The sequence below is a fragment of the Mastomys coucha genome, unplaced genomic scaffold, assembly GCF_008632895.1.
Source record: "Mastomys coucha isolate ucsf_1 unplaced genomic scaffold, UCSF_Mcou_1 pScaffold6, whole genome shotgun sequence".
NCBI classification, from domain to species: domain Eukaryota; kingdom Metazoa; phylum Chordata; class Mammalia; order Rodentia; family Muridae; genus Mastomys; species Mastomys coucha.
The window spans coordinates 66,535,063-66,554,572 of record NW_022196912.1 but is presented as its reverse complement, the minus strand read 5'-3'; the positions used below and the strand labels follow the sequence as shown (position 1 = coordinate 66,554,572).

Sequence of the window (19,510 nt, the reverse complement as noted above, 5' to 3'; positions counted from 1 at the left end):
AAAAAAAAAAAAAAAAAAAAAAAGAATTCTTGTTATACCCTTTATGAGGAACAACAACTAAAATAGTAAGTATGAACCTGCTTGAGTTCTTCAGTGGAAAGATGACAGGATTATGGTCACCAAGACAAAGTGCTTAGAGAATCACAATCGCAAGTCATTACTTGGTTCTTAAAGGCAGAGTAGAGCACAAGCTCTTCACTGTCACATATGTAATAACTGAAGGTATTTGAGGGCTGGAGAGATGGCTCAGCAGTTAAGAGCATTGACTGATCTTCCAAAGGTCCTGAGTTCAAATTCCAGCAACCACATGGTGGCTCACAACCACCTGTAATGAGATCTGACGTCTTCTTCTGGTGCATCTGAAGACAGCTACAGTGTACTTAGATATAATAATAAATAAATCTAAAAAAAAAGAAGGTATTTGAGTATTACTATTTATTTATTATTATAATAATAAATCTTTTAAAAAAGAAGGTATTTGAGTATTATCTATTCCCAACTTACTTAAAATGAATTCCCTGATTTGGCTTAATACATGTAAATTAAATATGACAAGTCCAGTTGTGCAAAACTTGAATAAGCATATTGGTTCAAATATTTCTTGTAGGAATGAAAAAAAAAGTGCCCTAAAAACTAAGCTGATAAAAAATATAGGCATTTCTTTTTAAACCAAACCAAACAAGGTCTCACTGTGTACTTTAGGCTAGCCTGGAATTCATCATGCTGCTCAGGGTTCAGACTCCCAGCAATAATTCTGCCTCAGCCACCCCAGTGTAGAAAGTACAGAGCCACCATACATAGATGTTGAAGATCATCATGAACTGAGCAAGCCGAAGTCCATTTGCAATCCCAGCACTTGGGTGGCAGACACTGGAGAAACTCACGCTCAAAGGCAGACCTCATTTTATCCTCCACCTACTCCAAATCATTCTGAAAGGAAGAGAATCTGGAGCAGCAATGAACAGTGAGAGGACAGGACAAATAGCAAGTATCAAAGGGGACTGAAGAGAGGAAATGACTCAGCCGGGGATCAGAGAGGGAATTCCAGGTAGGTAAGCTGAACGGTGATAGTGTAACTTGGAAAACTCATTATCTAAAAGGTCTAGAAACTCATATCAGTGTTCTCAGGAGTAGTGGGCAGAAAGCACAATGTTAACAGTGTAAAACATCTCAACGGAAGAGAAAACTTCCCTATTTGTATTTTCTGTTTGTTTGTTGAGACAGGGTTTCCCTGTGTAACAATCCTGCCTACTCTGGAACTTGCTTTGTAGACCAGGCTGGCCTCAAACTCAGAGATCTGCCAGTCTCCACTTAAGAAGAAGAACAGTTTTCTTTTTGTAGGGTGGTGGTGGGGGGCAACTTTATCTTGAGCTGAAGTGTGAAGTGAGAAATATACACGTGCAACTTGCTCTTTTGATAATAATCACTAGCCAAGTTGGCTCAGGTCCCTAAAAAAGCTTCCTCGTGTGTTTGTAAAACGGTTCTCAGATGTAAGTTTTTCTGAGCTTTTTGTGTTCTCCCTTAAGGAATGGGACTGCTTGAACCAGCTGTATGCTGACTGTCAATAAGTGAAGAAACAGTACTCTCAGATAACAGTACTATTTCTTCTTATTTTTAAAAAAGATGTATTTAATGTATGTGAGTACATTGTTGCTCCCTTCAGACGCACCTGAAGAGGGCACTGCATTCCATTTCAGGTGGTTGTGAGCCACCATGTGGTTGCTGGGAACTGAACTCAGGACAACTAGAAGAGCAGTCAGTGCTCTTAACTGCTGAGCCATCTCTCCAGCCCCATTTCTTCATATTATTAAAGATCACATTTCATACATAAATATGGTAATAAAAATAAGTTTAACAGATCCAACTAGTTCTTCATAACACAGCAGACATGACATAATAAAATGTATTTTTTTTTTGTCTCTGAAGTTACATTTAAGTCATTTATATGCTCCAATGTGAAACTTTTTATAGGCTTTCATAGTGAAAAGTTTAAAAACACAACCAGTTTTATATACTATTTCTTGTACAGCTGTAAATACTATGTTATTTTTTCTTTTCATTTGCTGTTACATATTGCTTTTATCTTATTGTACTATCAAATGGTTATTTGTTTGTTTTTTTCTTTCCCCTTTTTGGCTTTTCCAGACAGGATTTCTCTGTTGTCCTGGCTGTCTGGGAACCCTGTAGACCAAGCTGACCTGAAACTCAGAGATCAGGCTGTCCAGCTCTGCCTCCCGAGTTCTGGGATTAAAGACATGGTTCACCAAGCCCGGCAGCCCGGTTGTTACCTCGATTTACTTTAAAAACTTATGAGTTTATAAGGATAATTCCTGTGAAACCAAGCACAGAAAAATGCACAACTTCAGTATCTAAAAACTGACCCTTTATGTATGTAGTATTTCACTCTGAAATCATTTTATGATGAAGGAAAGATATCCTTGTGTTGATTTAGTTAATTTTAAGTTCTATTTACAATACTTTCATTTTGTTTGGATCAAAATTTCTGCCATTAATGACAATATCTGCGTTTATTCACTTCTAGACATCAGTCTCTTTGAAAGTTATCGTTTGCCATCCAACCCACTATTCTCAAGATTCAAGATATCCCTCTTTCTTCCAGTTAAAAAAAAAACAAAAAAACAAACAAAAAAAAAAAAAGAAGAAGAAGAAGCAATAGCTCAAACTCCCTCAAACACAGACAATCTCAGAATAACAAAGACTTAATAAGACAAGTTACAACTGGCGGCCGGGAGCACCGAAGTGGGACCAAAGAAGCAGGTCGCGACGAAGCCCAGGAACCAGTGAGAAAGTCCGGAAGAATCTGGGCTATCTGCCAAAAGGAAACGGCTCCCGAATCCTGCAGACTGACTGGTGCCACGAAACCAGAGGTCAAGTGAGTGACAGGCAGAAAAGAGGGCCGACCCTTGGGGACTGAGCAAAACACGCCAAGAATTCTAGAGGAACGTCAGGAATTCCAGGGAAGTACGGAGGCCGGCTTGAACGCAGCTCCAGAGCCGAGGCTCTCGGCGGAGACCCACGCCGCACGCGGGAAGAAAACGACCCGGAAGCCCGACGCCCACGCGCTTCCCAAAGTCAAGGCAGCATCCCGATTTCACCGGTGGAGAAAAGCTGGGACACGGAGCCCGAGTGGGGGCGGGACCCAGGCCTTTCCCCGCCCCCGAAGAGTAGGCCACCCTTACTGCGCCTGCGTGGGGCGAGGCCGGACTCTATTTGGCTATCCGGAGTGAGGCGGCCGCGGCGTTCGCTACCCAGCGTGCCGTGCGCGAGCGGCGGCCCTACGTCCCTCCTCCTCCGTCTCTCCCCCCCCCTCCGCCTCCTGCCGCGGCCCCCCTCTCCCCAAAGTGAGTGAGTGAGACAGGCAGATGGAGGAGGGACTGTAATGGCGGCGGCCGGCAGCTCCCTGCTCTGATCCGCGGCAAGCACACGGCAACGACCCTCTCCCCGGCCTTCTCCCGGCCGGCCCCCAGCCCCGCCGTCAGCGCGGGGCCACCGTCCCGGCCCTCCCCGCAGCTGTCGGCGTCTCGCTCTGCGCCCCGGCTGGGGCCCCACACACAATGGACGAGCTGGCCGGAGGCGGCGGCGGCCAAGGGATGGCAGCCCCTCCCCGGCCGCAGCAGGGACCCGGGGGGACCCTGAGCCTTCCGCCGGGAGCGAACGGAGCGCCGGGCGGTGGGGGTCCTCCGGCCGCCGAGGCGGCGGGGCCCCCGGCAGGCCCTGAGCTGTCCCGGCCGCAACAGTACACTATCCCGGGGATCCTGCACTACATCCAGCACGAGTGGGCTCGGTTCGAGATGGAGCGGGCGCACTGGGAGGTGGAGCGGGCCGAGCTGCAGGTACGTCACCCGGGTCGACTGCGGGCTGTGGCCGGGGCACGGGCCGGGGGGTGGGGCCGGGGCCGGGGCTGAGGCCCGTGCCTTAAAGGGCGGAGGGGACCTACCTGAGCGGCTCCGGCTGGCCAGCGGCCGTCTGCGCTCCCGGCGCCCCCTCCCCCGATCCCGCAGAGGCCGGCTCCCTCCTCCTCACAGGCGGCGCGCTGCGGGCATCCTTGGGGCAGCCATTTTGGCTTTTAGCATGGCGTCCGCAGGGCTCCTCCGGAGGCACCTCCTGGGCCTCCGGGTTTGGGCCCAGTGCCTCTGGGCAAGAGTCTGGTGTGGGCCCGGTGGGCACTGAGTTTGCGCTTGTTGGTCCTCTTGAGGGTGAGAACGCGCGGAGAGGGCCTGGGATGCGTGTCTTGCCTCCTGGCTCCTGCACCCCCTTCCGATGTGGCGTCCTGCCCCCTCCCCCGCGCCTCGGTACGCACTTGCCCCTTGACAGCCACGCCGCTTTGGGCTACAGCCGCGCACAATGGCTTGCGGCCGACCGGCGAAGTTTGCCTTCCCATCCTCAACTCTTTCAAGTACCCGGGATGCCGCTCTACTCACTTGGATTTCCTTTAGCACTTAATGATTCATCAACACTTTAACTGAATATTTCTTTTGAGTCGGCTTCAACTGAGAGTTCCCTTCTATGTTCGTGTTTTACTGTTTTACTGATAGTAAGCAAAACTGGGCTATCTGTACAGTATGAAATGTCTGCGGAAAGAATTCGTCTTAATTTGAAGTAGACCCTACTTATTGCTTGGTACAAGCTAAAACGGAACTAAATGTCCACTTCATGTGATCCTCTAACAGACTTGAGTTATCCTAACTTTTGGAAGGTGGCAGTTGCGGGTTCATGCCTTGAATTTTTAAAGTTGCTGCATCTGCTTGAAAGGATTATTCAAGCTGTAGGATAGTTGCATTTAGTTTTAAGTTCCTTTCCAGGGTATAATTTAAGCTTAGAAGAAAAAAGTGTGCATTTAAACGTTGCACCTGTTTTTCAGACTTGTAAATTTCGACATAAGCAACATTGTTCGCTATTATACACACACAAAACTCTTTTGGTGAGAAATAATGTTGAAACAACAGCTTGATTAATGAATGTAGAAAAGGTATCCTCAATAAACATGAATCTTCAGTTTTGGTTTCGAATAGTAAACTTTTCAATTACATTGATTAATTTATTTCTGACCTGATTGTTTATAAACAATATAAGCAATTCTGTTCAAAAATTAAAAAGACCCAGGGAGTCTTTAATCTCAGTGCTCAGGAGAGAGAAGGGTTTGATATCCATGAGTTCAGGCCAGCCTGATTTATATAGAGTTTCAGGACAATCATGGCTACATAGTCTATCCTAAACAAACAAAAATGTAAAAGAAAATTAAAAATAAGGTTGTTTCGTTGTCAAAAGCACTGCAAAGCAATTGATTGAACCAATAAACTTTTTTGGTTATGGGCTTTTGTTACTGTTTTGTTTTTTGAAACTGGCTTTTTTTCTCTATGTACCTCTGGTTGTCCTGGAAGTAAATCTGTAGGCCTGGCTGGACTCGAACTCAGATCCACTTGCCTCTGCCTTCCGAGTGCTGGAATCAGAGGCGTGTGCCATCACCATCTAGTATTGTGGTTGCGTTTGAGGCAGGGTCTCTGTTGTCTTGGGTTATCTGGAACTCATTATGTAGAAAAGGCTTTAGATCTCTTAGAGGTCCACGTGCTACCTATTGAAGTGCTGGAATTATAAAGGCATGTGCCACCTCACCTGGCAAGCCGGTAAACTTTTGTTTAACTCCACAAAGTGGGTGAAGTTAAATTTTACAAGAAAATCCTATATATTTTATATGACACCTTTAGTTGATTTGGTAGTCTTAAAATTGTGCTTAAAAATGCATTTGTGTTTTAGAGATTACTACTTTCAAAAAGCTTATGTCAATTGCTGTGGTTTCTTTTAAATTTCTAGAGTCTACTTTACTATTCTTGGATTTAGAGTTTTGTGGGCATACGTTTTTCTTGTATGTTGATACCAACTTTTCCATTTGAGTAGAGTGAAGTTAATCCTAATCCGTTAAAAAGTTGCATTGGGCCAGGCAGTGGTGGCTCACACTTTAATCCCAGCACTTGGGAGGCAGAGGCAGGCAGATTTCTGAATTTGAGGCCAGCTTGGTCTACAGAGTGAGTTCCAGGACAGCCAGGGCTACACAGAGAAACCCTGTCTCGAAAAACAATAACAACAAAAAGTCACATTGACTCTTTGATAAACCACCAGGTCCTTATTATTTGATCCTTGTACTGTTGTTTTGATTTTCAAATTAGCAATTGAATTTGTCACTCAGGCGTGATTAATATAACTAGCTAAGAAAGCATCTTGTATCCAAATTAACAAGTTTTCCATTATTGAAATACATGGTTTTCTTCCATTTCCTTTTCATTGTTCCTGATCTTAACAGCAACATGAGTTCAGGTGCTCAAAGGCCAGATGTTGGGTTCCTCTGGAGCTGGAGTTGCAGGTGTTGTGAGCCTCCCTGCTATGGACGCTGGGACTGGGACTCAGGTGCCCTGGAAGATGTGCCATTTCTCCAGCCTGTTTACTCTGTTTAAAGAATGTTATATGATGTTCTCTGCTTCTTTTTTACCCAGCGACATTTTCATTATTTTATACTGATACTTTTGGAATAAATGTTCATGCCTCAATTGTTTAAATGTTCTTGTGTGTGCTGTATTTTTTAAAAATTGTTTTATAGGATTAATAGTGTTTCAGATTTGTTTCCAGAATATTGAATGTGCTTTAAATGCTGTCACTCCTTGTGTGTGTGTGTTAGAGGGGGGGCAGGTCTGTTTAGAAAAAGCTGCCTGGACCTTGGTAGGTGGCTCACATTGACCTTGAATGCTATTAGTCTTTAATTAAAACTGCTTGTGAGTACATACTTAAAAGTTTTGTGTTGAATGTATGTGTTATATTTAAGCTGTAAGTTTAAATTTATTTCTGTTACTTTCCTAAAAACAAGATTACATTTCTTTTCTTTTCTTTTAGATTTATTTATTTATTATATGTAAGTACACTGTAGTTGTTTTCAGACACCCCAGAAGAGGGCATCAGATTTTTTTTTTTTTTTTTTTTTTTTTTTTTTTTTTTTTTTGGGCTTTTTGGAGACAGGGTTTCTCTGGATAGCCCTGACTGTCCTGGAACTCACTCTGTAGACCAGGCTGGCCTCGAACTCAGAAATCCACCTGCCTCTGCCTCCCAAGTGCTGGGATTAAAGGTGTGCGCCACCACCGGCTAGGGCATCAGATCTTATTATGGATGGTTGTGAGCCACCATGTGGTTGCTGGCATTTGAACTCAGGACCTTTGGGAGAGCAGTCAGTGTTCTTAACCTCTGAGCCATCTCTCTAGCCTCCTACATCTTTTTTCCTTAAGATTTATTTATTTTATGTATGAGTACAATTATAGCTGTCTTCAAACACCAGAAGAAGGCATCAGACCCCATTACAGATGGTTGTCAGCCACCATGTGGCTGCTGGGAATTGAACTCAGGACCTCTGGAAGAGTAGTCAGTGCTCTTAGCTGCTGAGCCATCTTTCCAGCCCACAAGACTACTTCTGTTTTTATATGTAGTTCTGAATGTTCTACATTCATCCACACTTTTATTTTTGAGGGTATCTTGTAATGTTGCCTAGGCTAGACCATAACTCCTGGTTATACGCTATTCTCTGCCTTAGCCTCCTAGATAGCAGGGACTAAGATGGGAATACACACTTTTTGTCTGTGTTGGAAATTGAACCCTAAGCTTATGCATGCTATTTAGTGTCTGTGGTTTGTGATCTCCTACAGCACACAGATGGAGGTCAGAAGACAACTCTGTGGGAGTCAGCTTTCACTTTCACTGGCAGAGTCTTGAGGATCCCACTCCGGCTGTCAGGCTTGCTGGCAAGCTTCTTTACCCCTCAGCCATCTCACTATCATTACAAAAAATATTTAAAAATTCTCTGGCACTTACCTGTTATCCTCTGTCTTGAGTCTTGTCCCTTATGAACATTGCGTAACTCAAGTCCCACCTTTCCCCCTTCATGATTGACCTTCAGATTTCCAAATCCTGTGGTTTTATACACTGTATTGAGTTTAAACTACATATTCTGCTGTCAACTATTTCTTCCCCCACATCTTTTCCTTTAGGACTTTGATCCTAGAACTCCTAGAACTGGGGAGGCAAAAGCAGATGAACTTCTCTTGAGTTCCAGGCCAACCAGAGGTATATAGTGAGACTGTCTCAAACAATGGATTCTTTCTTTGGCTTCCATTTTATTCCTTCCTTCCTTCATTTTCTCTGTTTCATCTCCTTTTGGTTTTTGAGACTGGGTCTTAACTATGTATTCCTGGTTGGTGTAGTGCTCAACTGTTAGCTTAGGATAGCCTCAACTAATGGCAGTCTTCCTGCCTTACCTTTTTCAGTAAAAGGAATAGTATAGGGCACCTCCATTCCTGTCCACTTTTTGTAATATATTCTTTTGTTTTTAGTTGTAGTCTAGGATTCTAATTCTTTTGTGCTTTCACTGTATTTTACTAAAAAACAAAACAAAACAAAAAATTTTTATTAAATTTTGATTATTTTCTGTGTGCCTGTGTGTATGTCAGCATGCACATGGACATAGCATATGTTTGGAGGTTCGAGGACTATGTGGACCTAGGTATTGAACTAGGTATAGTAGTCGATAGATACCTATATGAGCCATCTCCAGGGCCATAATCCAATTCTTAAGCTCCTGTTTACCATCTTAGTAGTACCCAGGTTTACTCTTTGTTATTCTAATGCACAGGTTTGTAAGGTTGGTGGAATTTAAATTTCTGACTCTGAAATATTGGGGTCTACCCAGATTTTAAGTAATGTGCTCAAATATACATTTGGAGAGTGCAGAAATCAGAGCTGGGATTTAAACCCAGGGCCATGCTTTTAGCTTCCAGACTTAATTGTAAATTTCCTGTGTAACTTTTCTATATCAATTCAACTGTTCATCTCTTCAGCTGGTTGTGTATCCCTATTCTCCCTATAACCACACTAAACCTGTTACATTACTGTTATTCCTAGTATTTAGTCACTGAGTCCTTTCCATAGTGTATTCAGTCTCTTGGATTTTATTAGTTTTTTTTTTCACACTTATTTATTCAGTAAATATGTGCTGCTTTGGGCTGCTCTCTGGATACATAATTATATATGAAACCAAAGCTTTACCTTAGGGAGCTTGTTTTGGAGGTGATAAAATGCTTCAAGTGGCAGATTAAAAGAGACTTAGAAGTAAATGAGATTGAAACATATGAGCTTTTAGTTAATATTAGTTAATATTTAATATTTATTGAGTATTTTCTGTGTGCTAGATTAATGTTTCAAAATATGCTTCAAAATACAGTCTTGTGTTGTCCCACAAACTCTGGATATTAAGTTCTTCAGTATATATATCCTTACTCTTTTATTTTTATGAGGTAGGGTCTTTTGTATTAAGGTTGGACCTTGAACTTACTTTCCACTTGGGAATTATAGGTGTAAACTGGTTTGTATGGTATTGGAGTCCAGCCCAAGCTCCAAGGCTTCATGCATAGTAGGCAAGAATTCTACCTGAGTTGCAATCCCAGCCCTTCATTTTATTCTTGCAACTCTCCCCATGCCCCCAATTTACCTTTAGATTTTAAGTTTAGGAAATACTGAATCATTTTAAGAACATTGCACCTGGGAGAAGTGCTATTAGTAGACAGTCCTGAAACAGGAAAGAGGCTGCTGAGTATAGGAGAACTAGACTAAAGTGATCATAAGGGCTTATCCTAAAATACAGTCTATTGCACTCATTTTTGAGTGGCTTAAGTCCTCTTGCATATACAGGCATACGAATCTCATTTAGCTTAAAAGGAAGAGGATAAGGAAATGATGCCTGGCTAGCCTATGGCTTCTGACCACTAGCCTATGGAAAATAGCCCTGATGTATTCTTTGTGCTCTATTACACTGCTGCCATTGTCTTTGTTCATAGTGCTCCTCTTGCCTGAACTCTATAATGTAATCTAAGATTTCTTCTATATGCTGCCTGTCTTTTAAGTTTATCTTTTATATTGCAAGTATAATTGTATTGTTATAAACTTGCTTTAGTATTTTATTGTGGAATGTTTTATTATGCTTAGAAAATACAGTCTGTGATCTCCCACAAACTGTTACTCATCTTAAAGTATAACCCCTAAGATCATTATCTTTCCTCTGAGACAGAGACTCTTGTATTCCAGGCTGGCTTGTCTCACAGTGTAGAGAAGGATAGTCTTGAACTCTTGACAATATTGGGATTATAGAAGTGTAATGCTATGCCTGCTTATTGTGGTTATGGGGATGGAACCCAGGGCTTTGTGCATGCTGGGTAGGCACTCTGCAAACTGAGCTATATAGCCGTTTTGTTTTGTTTTTTGTTGTTTGTTTGTTTTTGTGTTTTGTTTTTTTCGAGACAGGGTTTCTCTGTGTAGCCTTGGCTGTCCTGGAACTCACTCTGTAGACCAGGGTGGCCTCGAACTCAGAAATCCGCTTGCCTCTGCCTCCCAAGTGCTGGGACTAAAGGTGTGCGCCACCACCCGCCCGGCTATAGCCTTTTTCTTGATCAATCTTAATTTAACTTATTTCTGTCCATTTGCTCACATGTCATTATTTTGAAGCAGGTTTTGGAACCATGTAATTTCACCCATGATATTTTAATATAAAGCCTATGTGTTGGTTCATGCCTGTAATCCTAACACTTAAAACAGGCTAAGACAGGAGGATAACTGTTAGCTAGTGAGTTCTAGGCTAATAAAGAAAGTAATATATATATTTAAAGATAAGGGCTATTAAACACAACTCCAGTATGACTTCTGTATTAGTCAGGGTTCTCTAGAGTCACAGAACTTATGGGTAGTCTCTATATAGTAAGGGAATTTGTTGGTGACTTATAGTTTGTAGTCCAACTCCCCAACAATGGTCAGCAGCAGCTGTGAATGGAAGTCTGAGGATCTACAGTTGTTCAGTCCCACAAGGCCCTTTGAAGAATGAATCTTCCTTCTTCCAATATCCTTATGTAGGCCTCCAGCAGAAGGTGTGTCCCATATTAAAGGTGTGTATCACCACTCTAGCATCTGAGACTTGCTTGTCCCAGGCTGACCTTGAATTTAGAGATCTCCTTGCCTCAGTCTCCAGGGATTAAAGGCATGTACTACCTTGCCTGACTCTAAGCTTTTCATGGCCACTGTGCCTCAAGATCTCAATGCCAAGTTCCAGGTCAGAAACATGTGTCTTCCAGCCTCTAGATCTGGATCACAACTGAGCCTTCCAATTCTTTCTGGATTGTAGTTCATTCCAGATATAGTCAAGTTGACAGCCAGGAATTAGCCACTACAACTACTTGTATTGTTAAGATGAATTATTAGTTCCTTGATTTTTATCAAATATATAGTTTAGATTTCCAACTTAGATATCTTGATGTCTCTTTGAATTAGGGTCCACATTGTGGCTGGGACCATTTCTATCTCAGTCATTTTTGTTCAAGAAATTAGACAAGGGCCAGGGAAATGGTTCAGCTGGTAAAAGCACTGAGTGCTAAGACTGAGTGTGATCTCTGGGACTTACATAATAGAAGGTGAGGATAGGTGGCTGTAAGTTGTTCTCTGACTTTGTGTATGTGCTTGAAGACATACTCACATGGATACATGTGCGGGGACACACATATGCACGTGCGGGCCACACACACACACACACACACACACACACACACACACACACACACGCACGCACGCTCACGCAAGTGCGTGCACAGTGGTGGGAAGGAAGCAGATCCATTGTTTCTTTAAGGTTCCTATTGACTGAGTTTTGTTTAGCACTACCCTTATGTTGTAGTTTTAGTCTCTTGTACTGTCCTGTTTGCTTTCCTTAAAACTTGATTGTTGGCTCTAGGGGCTTGATTAGAGTTGTTTTATTTTCTCCTGCTCTTTATAGAGGGAGCAGTGTGAAGAAGGCAAGCCAGTTTTCCAGGTGGTGGTGAGGTCTTTGACCAGAAGGCTGGTCACAAACTTTGTTTTTGTGGTGTTATCAGCTATTTGATATTAAGGCTAAGGAATGATCATGTGTAAGGTCAATCAATTTTGTTATTTTTTTTTTAATGTAATAAGCCCAGGCTACTCACCTTCTTAGTCTCTAAGTTAGACAATATTTTTTATGCTTATTTGTTTCAATGAAGTATCTATTCAGAACTTTTTCGGAGTAAAAAAATTTCATTTTTGTGATATTTGCTTAGATTTTTAGATGGAATATTTATTTTAAGTTATATAAGTAAGTACTCAGTGAATGTTAGGGGTGATTTAGTTACTACTTGTTAATAATAATAAAAGATCTATCTGTATCTGTCTATCTATGTATGTATCTATCATCTGTCTGCCCTCCCTCTCTTTTTCTTTTCTGAGATAGGATCTCATATAGGCCAGACAGGCCTTAAGTTTGGTGTGTAGCTGAGACTGACCTTGGGATTACAGACCAGACCTGAGCCACTATGCCTGGCTTTATATATGTATTTATAATGCTCTTTAATGGTTTAATTTAAAGGTATGGGTAATATCAACTTGCCTATCACTTTCCTAGTGATGCTGCTATCAAAGACAGTTATATGATTTAAGGATATTTGTAAAATCCCTAATTGTGAGAATGAGACTTTTATTGGCTCCCAGATATAATTTTTTAATTTTAAATATTTATTTTATATATGTGAGTACATCATATATAAAATAATGGCTCCCTTCAGACACAGAAGAAGAAGGCATCAGATCCCATTACAGATGGTTGTGAGCCACCATGTGGTTGCTGGGAATTGAACTCAGGACCTCTGGAAGAGCAGTAGGTGCTCTTAACCGCTGAGCCATCTCTCCAATCCCCAGATGTAATCTTATTATAATAAGTCACTTAAGAGAGTCTGGACTTTCACTCTTAGAAGTCTTAGATAGAATCTGTATTTGTATTTGTGTGTGTTTTCTGAGGCTCATGTGTCAGAGAAGAATATTTAGGTTCTATTCTCTGCTTCCACATAGAACCTGGAGATTGAACTTGGGTTGTTAGGCTTGGTGACAAATTCATTTGTCTGCTGATTATTCCACCTGTCTGCTGAAAATCTGTATTTTGAAAATTCTTGTTCGATAATTGTGTTTTACAAATTGGTGTGTAGTTAAAAGTTTTAAAATGATTTTTTGTGGTCCATATCTTATTTAACTTTCTAAAGAAGTCTCTTAACTTCCTTTATTCTAATGGCATTTGAAGTTTTAACCAGCATATTACTTTCTTCTCTGAAATTTCAGTGACTTGCCCTGCACATATTTAGAACATTTCATAGTTATTTTTAATGCACTTTTCTATAGTTATTTTAAATTTCTGTTTTCATGAAGCTATTTGTTAATAGATATGTAATAGTTTTGATCTTGTCTTAGATACTGTACTGTTTGTTCTCTTGCTGTGAAGAGACACCATGACCAAGTCAACTTATAAAAGAAAGCATTTCATTGGGTTTGCTTATAGTTTGAATAGGTTAACCTATTTTCATCTGGCTGGGAACATAGCGTCAGGCAGGCAAGCAGGTAGGCTTGTTCTGGATCAAGCTGAGAGCTTACATCCTGATCTGCAGGTAGGAGGCAGAGAGAGACAGACAGGAAGACTGGCTTGGCTGGCACTCCCAGTGACACATCTCCAACAAAGCCTCACCTCCTAATCCTTCCTAAATAGTTTATTAACTGGGAACAAACATTCAAGTATATGAGTTATATCAGATAATAGAACTTTTATAGTGGCCCAGACTATGGTTTTATTTAATTACTGAGTTAAGATCTCACTAGGCTGGCCTGGTATTTGTTATGCAGCCCTAGGTCTTCCAAGTGCTGAGATTATAGTTTTATGCCTCCATGCCTAGCTTTTCTTAAAGTACTTAATCTTCTTTTGTGTTGCTTTTTTCTAGAACCATTAAAACTGAATGGGACATACATAAGCTTACATATTTAAGAAGTGGGTAAGAGTAAAGTCTTAGTCACTGTTCTATTGTTGTGAAGAGACACCATGACCATGGCAGGTCTTATGAAAGAAAACATTTAGTTGGGGGCTTTTTTTATGGTTTCATTGAGTTAGTCTGTTAGTCTGTTATCCTAGCGGGGAGCATAGCACAGATGGAACACATGGTGCTGGAAAAGTAGCTGAGAGCTCCATCCTGATCAGCAGGCAGAGAGGAGGTAGGAGGAAGGAAGGAGACAGAGACACAGACAGACAAACGCAGACAGACTTAGGCACTGGGCCTGGCATGGACTTTTGAACCCCAATGCCCCAGTGATACACCTCCTCCAACAAAACCACACTTCCTCCAACAAGGCCACACCTCCCAATCTTTCCAGTTACCAGTTGGGGACTAAGCAAGCAAGTATGAGTTTATGGTGGCTGTTTTCATTCAAACCATTACAAGTAGGAACCAAGATTCTGTAACACCTCTGTATTTGTGTGTCTTTGTTGTTTGCACTTACTGTTACCTTTTGTTATTCCTTTCTGGCACCTCATACAATTTGTAGTTTTAAGTTTGCTGTTCTTTTCAGTAGTAGATTGGTATAAGTTCTTTGAAAGGATTTTGATTCACTTGTATATTCACTATGAGAGGAAGGGCACATGATACAGGTGTTTGCTGAATTAATGTTAAATGAACAGAGTTGCTGAGAGCATTTCATTAAACTGTAAATTTGGTGTTGTTGACTGGGAAAGTCCACAGAATGGAGATAGTGTTTCAGTAGTAGGAATGTAGGATGACCCCAAGCCTGATATAAAATTATGTATGTCCCCATTTTCTGAGAAATGGAGGGCCAGAAGAGTCTTACAATTGAATACATTTCTTTAGGGTTAGTGCAAGAGCTCTTCTCCCTTCAAAATAAGTAACTTTTTGAAGTGCTTAATGAGTAGCAGGTGGCACTTAACTGAAAATATTCCATGTTATGCACTTCAAGTCAAGTATATTTAAAAAAAAAAAAAATACATGGAGCTGGGCGGTGGTGGCACACACCTTTAATCCCAGCACTTGGGAGGCAGAGGCAGGCGGATTTCTGAGTCCCAGGACAGCCAGGGCTACACAGAGAAACCCTGTCTCGAAAAACAAAACAAAACAATACATGGAAAAAGAGCTGGGATTATATATAGCTTGGTTGGTAGAGCCCTAGCTTAGCATTTGTAAAGGCTTAGATTCACTGGCTAGTACTGCCTCCACTCTCTGCAAGAAAAAGTACATTCAGGAAAATACTAATTAAAATAGTTTGCAATTTTGCAGCTGGGATGTCTGACTAATAGAGTGCTTGTCTATTATTTGCAAAGCCCTGGTCTCCTACAATTTATATATGTTTAGTGTCTGTTCACCCAATGCAGAGTTCTAATTATTACTAAATGAACTTGTTTCTTAAATTGGGAAGGAAAACAAAGTTCAACTCTCCTTTCACTTTATGTTTTTAAATGGAGGTTTCCCTAAATTGTTCAGAGTGACCTTGAGTTTAACTCAGTAACCTGGTTGACCTCAGACTCGCTGTCATCCCACATCTCAGGTGTTCAGATTGCAGGTATACCAGTACACTCAGCTTCTCTTTTGTATTTACCAGTGCTGGATATAGGGAGTCTTTAAATTTTGTTTTGTTTTAGGTTTTGCTTTTCAAAGATAGGGTTTCTCTGTGTAGCCCTGGCTGTTCTAGAACTTGCTTTTGTAATCAGGCTGGCCTCTTAACTGACAGAAATTTGCCTTCCCCTATCTCCCAAGTGTTGGGATTAAAGGTGTGCACTACTACCACCCTGCCAATTTTTTTTATTATCATTGTGTGTGTGTGTGTGTGTATCTGTGCATGTGTGCACGCACGCTCAAGCTCTTTGAGCAGGTCAGAGGCCAACTTTATGGAATCTTCCTCATCCCATGTTGAGTGGATTCTGGGGGTTGAAGTCTGGTCACCTTTACTCATGTAGCCAACTCTCCAGCCCCAGGCAGTCATTTTCTTACAGCTTTTTGAATTCATCATTGTACTTCCTTCATTATTTCTAGTGGGAATTCAGCTGTGATGAGTCACTTTTTTTTTTTTAAGATTTATTTATTTATTTTTTATGTGTATGAGTATACTGTAGCTGTACAGATGGCCGTAAGCTGTCATGTAGCTGCTGGGAATTGAACTCAGAATAGCCCCGCTTGCCCCGGCCCAGCTCACTCTGGCATAATACATTGTAGCTGTCTTCAGACGCACCAGAAGAGGGGGTCAGATCTCATCACCAGTGGTTGTGAGCCACCCTGTGGTTGCTGGGATCCGAACTCAGGACCTTTGGAAGAGCAGTCAGTGCTCTTACCCACTGAGCCATCTGGCCAGCCTGATGAGTCACTTTTCTTCGGATATTTTTGTAAGTTTCTCTCTCTTTTTTTTTTTTTTTTTGACAGTTTGATTCTGGCATATCATGATAATAATCTCTGAGTTTATTCTATTTGTAGCTCACTGAGCAGTTTGCATCACATTTAGAAAGTTTTTGACTTATTTCAAGCAATCATTCTGCATATCTCTTCTTCTCATTATGCATATATTGGCTTATTTAATTGTCTGACTGGATTCTGTGGCTTATTTGTTGTTGTTCAGTTCTCAGTACAAAATTTCAAATTGATTATTCTGTCTGCTTTCTGTCAGTTTATTGAGTTTCAATTTTTGTCACTTTTCAGTTATTCCGTCTTTTCTTTTCTGGAGACAGGGCTTCATATGTCACAGGCTGCACTAGAACTCCCTGTGTAGCTGATGGCCTTGGACTTCTGATACTCTTGCTTCCACAGCCACTGTCAGAACTACAGGTGTGCACCACTACACACAGTTTACGAAATCGGGTAGGGAGCCAGTCTAGGGCCTTGTATACATTCCAGATAAGCATTCTGCCAACTGAGCTACAGCATGTGTAAGCATGTGTGAATGCAATAACATGTATGTGGAAGTCAGAGGACAACTTGTGCAAGTTTATTCTGTACTTCCTATATATCAGAAATTGCACTTCTTTGGTATGAATATCTCTCCATTCCAGCTCTGGAATTTTTAGTCAGTTAAAAACAAAAAAGCTTCTTGATCAAGAAAATGCCTCTATAAGATTGATTCACAGATCTCTCTCCCCTCTATCCTTCTGTCTAATGTTTGGGGATGAAACGAGGGGTATAAAGAGTGGGAAAAAGAAGAGCCCACAATGTAGTAAATTCTAGCTACGGTACAGACGAGTCCATTCATTATGGGATCTCTGGGCAGATAAAGAAGAAAGCAGGCACGCCGGGCAGTGGGAGGCACTTGGGAGTCAGAGGCAGGCGGATTTCTGAGTTCAAGGCTAGCCTGGTCTACAGAGTAATTTCCAGGACGGCCAGGGCTATACAGAGAAACCCTGTCTCAAAAAAACCAAACAACAACAACAACAAAACAAAACAAAAAAAGCAGGCTAAACAAGCCAGTAAGCAGCACTTCTCCATGGCCTTTGCTTCAGTTTCTGCCTCCAGATTCTCCTGTCTTGAGTTCCTGCCCTGACTTCTCTGAATGAGTGACTGTAAGCTGTAAGCTGAAATAAACCCTTTTCTCCCAAGTTGCTTTTGGTCACTGTGCCTTGTCAGAGCAACAGAAATGTAACTGAGATACCGAGTAAAATCTGTGTTTGAACCTTCTTGGAGAACATCACTTATTTTGCTTTCTCCCCTATGTTTTATGATATTTAATTTGTGTTATACCTTTTGCTGCATACTTAGTAATTTTATATTTCATTTGTGTTGCTGGAGACTGAATTCAGGGCCTTATGTGTGTATGCAAGCACTCTGCACTATATGCTTAGTTCTACATTTTTTTGGTTCACTTAAAATAATATTTTAATAGCAGCTCTAGAAGTCAAGTTCACCTCCTTTCTTGATTGTTTTCTAAATTAATTTTTTATTTTTGTTGTATGTGTGGTCACTGGCTTCTTTGTACAGTTAGCTTAGTGTGGTGAAAGTGATAAAAAAGGATAGAGAAACTAATGAGCTAGTAAAAGTTTCAAATCTTGCATGCCTGGAATATGTGTCTTCCAGTTCTTTACCAAGTCCTTTTTCAAATTAATTAATCAACTAATTAATTAATAATTAATATACATTGTGTGTGGGGGTAAAGGGGGAGCAGAGACCGACAGACAAAAGACAATCTGTGGGAGTTGGTTCTCTCCTATTAACATATAGGTTCCAGGGACCAAAGTTAGGTAGCAGGCTTGGTGCTACTCCCTAGGACGTCTTTCTAGCCCTATAGTTAGTATATCCTAAAAAGACATCCAATTCAGCCTTCACATTCAAGAATTGAAGAAGCTAAGAACAAGGCTACTAGGCATTTGTAAAGCTAGTTAGAGGGATTCAAATATAGATCTGTTTAGATGTCCAGGCTAGTCTAGTGTGCTTGGATCAATATCTTATTTCTTCACCTGATTTTCTATAATTCCTAAGAAAATATTATTGGAGTTCTAAAACTAAGTAGTTTTCTTTCTTTTTTTTTTAAATGGTATTTGGAATCATCTTGTTCCTAGGAGCAATGTTAAACAGTACGCAGATATTTAGTAACAAGGAGTTTCTAGAGTGATAGCATTTGGACAGATGGATCTGATGTATTTTTAACTTTCCAGGAAGATGATTTCACAGTTAACTTTGGAAACTTCTAATGACTGTGGGTTACCAGGTAATGGAAACTCTTCATATGCTGGCAGAATCAATATAAATGAGAAGTCAGAGTGTGTTGTAGAATGAAGTCAACATTATATAGTATCAGTGGTGGATTTGGACTGTAGATCATGTGTCGTTACTGTTGCTTGTATCAATTTGCATTTTACTTATTGCTCATGTCAAGTAGAAGCACTTTGTTGCAGACTTATCATATTAAGGATAATCAGAGGTAGTTTTAAGACATTTTAAGTGAAGTTGAAGTTATTCCTAATGGAATGATTTTATAATATAAGGTAGGAAAAATACGTTTTGTCATGAGTTACAAACATTCCAGCCTCAGAAGAATCATTCTTGTTTGTTTTGCTTTCTGAGACAAGGTTTGCCTATGTAGCCCAGTTTCATTTTGAACTAATGATTTTCTTGCATCTTCAGGAATGCATGTATCTCCATAACCTGTTAAAATTTACCATCATTATAAATATACAGTTCAGTGGGGTTAAATACTTAATCCTGTTATACAGCCAGTGTCCAGAATGTTTCTCTTTCCCCAGCTCCTCAGCCCTCATTTTACTTTTTGTTTCTGAGTTACTTAATATGCAGTGTCTACACAGAGCTGACCACTCTAGATACATCATATGAGTGGGATGGCATAATATTTTTCTTGTGACTCCCCCACTTACAATATCCTCAAGGTTCAACTGTGCATTGTGTGTCATATGCCAAAATTTTTTTTCATTCATTCTCTCTCAACTGTGCCCACTTGAGCTTATATTTGAAACAGATTATCATGCAGCCCAGAATGGCCTTGAAGTGGCTATATAGCTAAAGATGGCCTTGAACTTTTGATCTGTTTTCATTTCAAGTGCCAGGATCACAGACCTACGCTACCATTAGCCCAGGGGGGAAATTTGTGCAGAAAC

General features: G+C 41.0%; 2 protein-coding genes across 5 annotated transcripts in view; one reads left to right on the top strand and one right to left on the bottom strand.

Annotated features, from left to right (window-relative positions):
* Nucleotides 1-4,349, bottom strand: part of Ap4s1 (adaptor related protein complex 4 subunit sigma 1) — a 50,145-nt gene extending 45,796 nt beyond the window's left edge. The window contains exon 1 of the mRNA XM_031356682.1: nucleotides 3,959-4,349. The gene's annotated coding sequence lies outside the window, so the exon portion shown is untranslated. The remainder of the gene's footprint in view (nucleotides 1-3,958) is intronic.
* The window catches only part of Strn3 (striatin 3), a 79,857-nt gene continuing 63,290 nt past the window's right edge, over nucleotides 2,944-19,510 (top strand). For 2 of the 4 annotated variants that reach the window (XM_031356679.1, XM_031356678.1), the window contains exon 1: nucleotides 2,944-3,854. In XM_031356679.1, coding sequence (XP_031212539.1) covers nucleotides 3,576-3,854 — 279 coding nt within the window. In that variant the 5' untranslated portion in view covers nucleotides 2,944-3,575. The remainder of the gene's footprint in view (nucleotides 3,855-19,510) is intronic. The other 2 variants (XM_031356680.1, XM_031356681.1) reach the window with 2 other exon arrangements.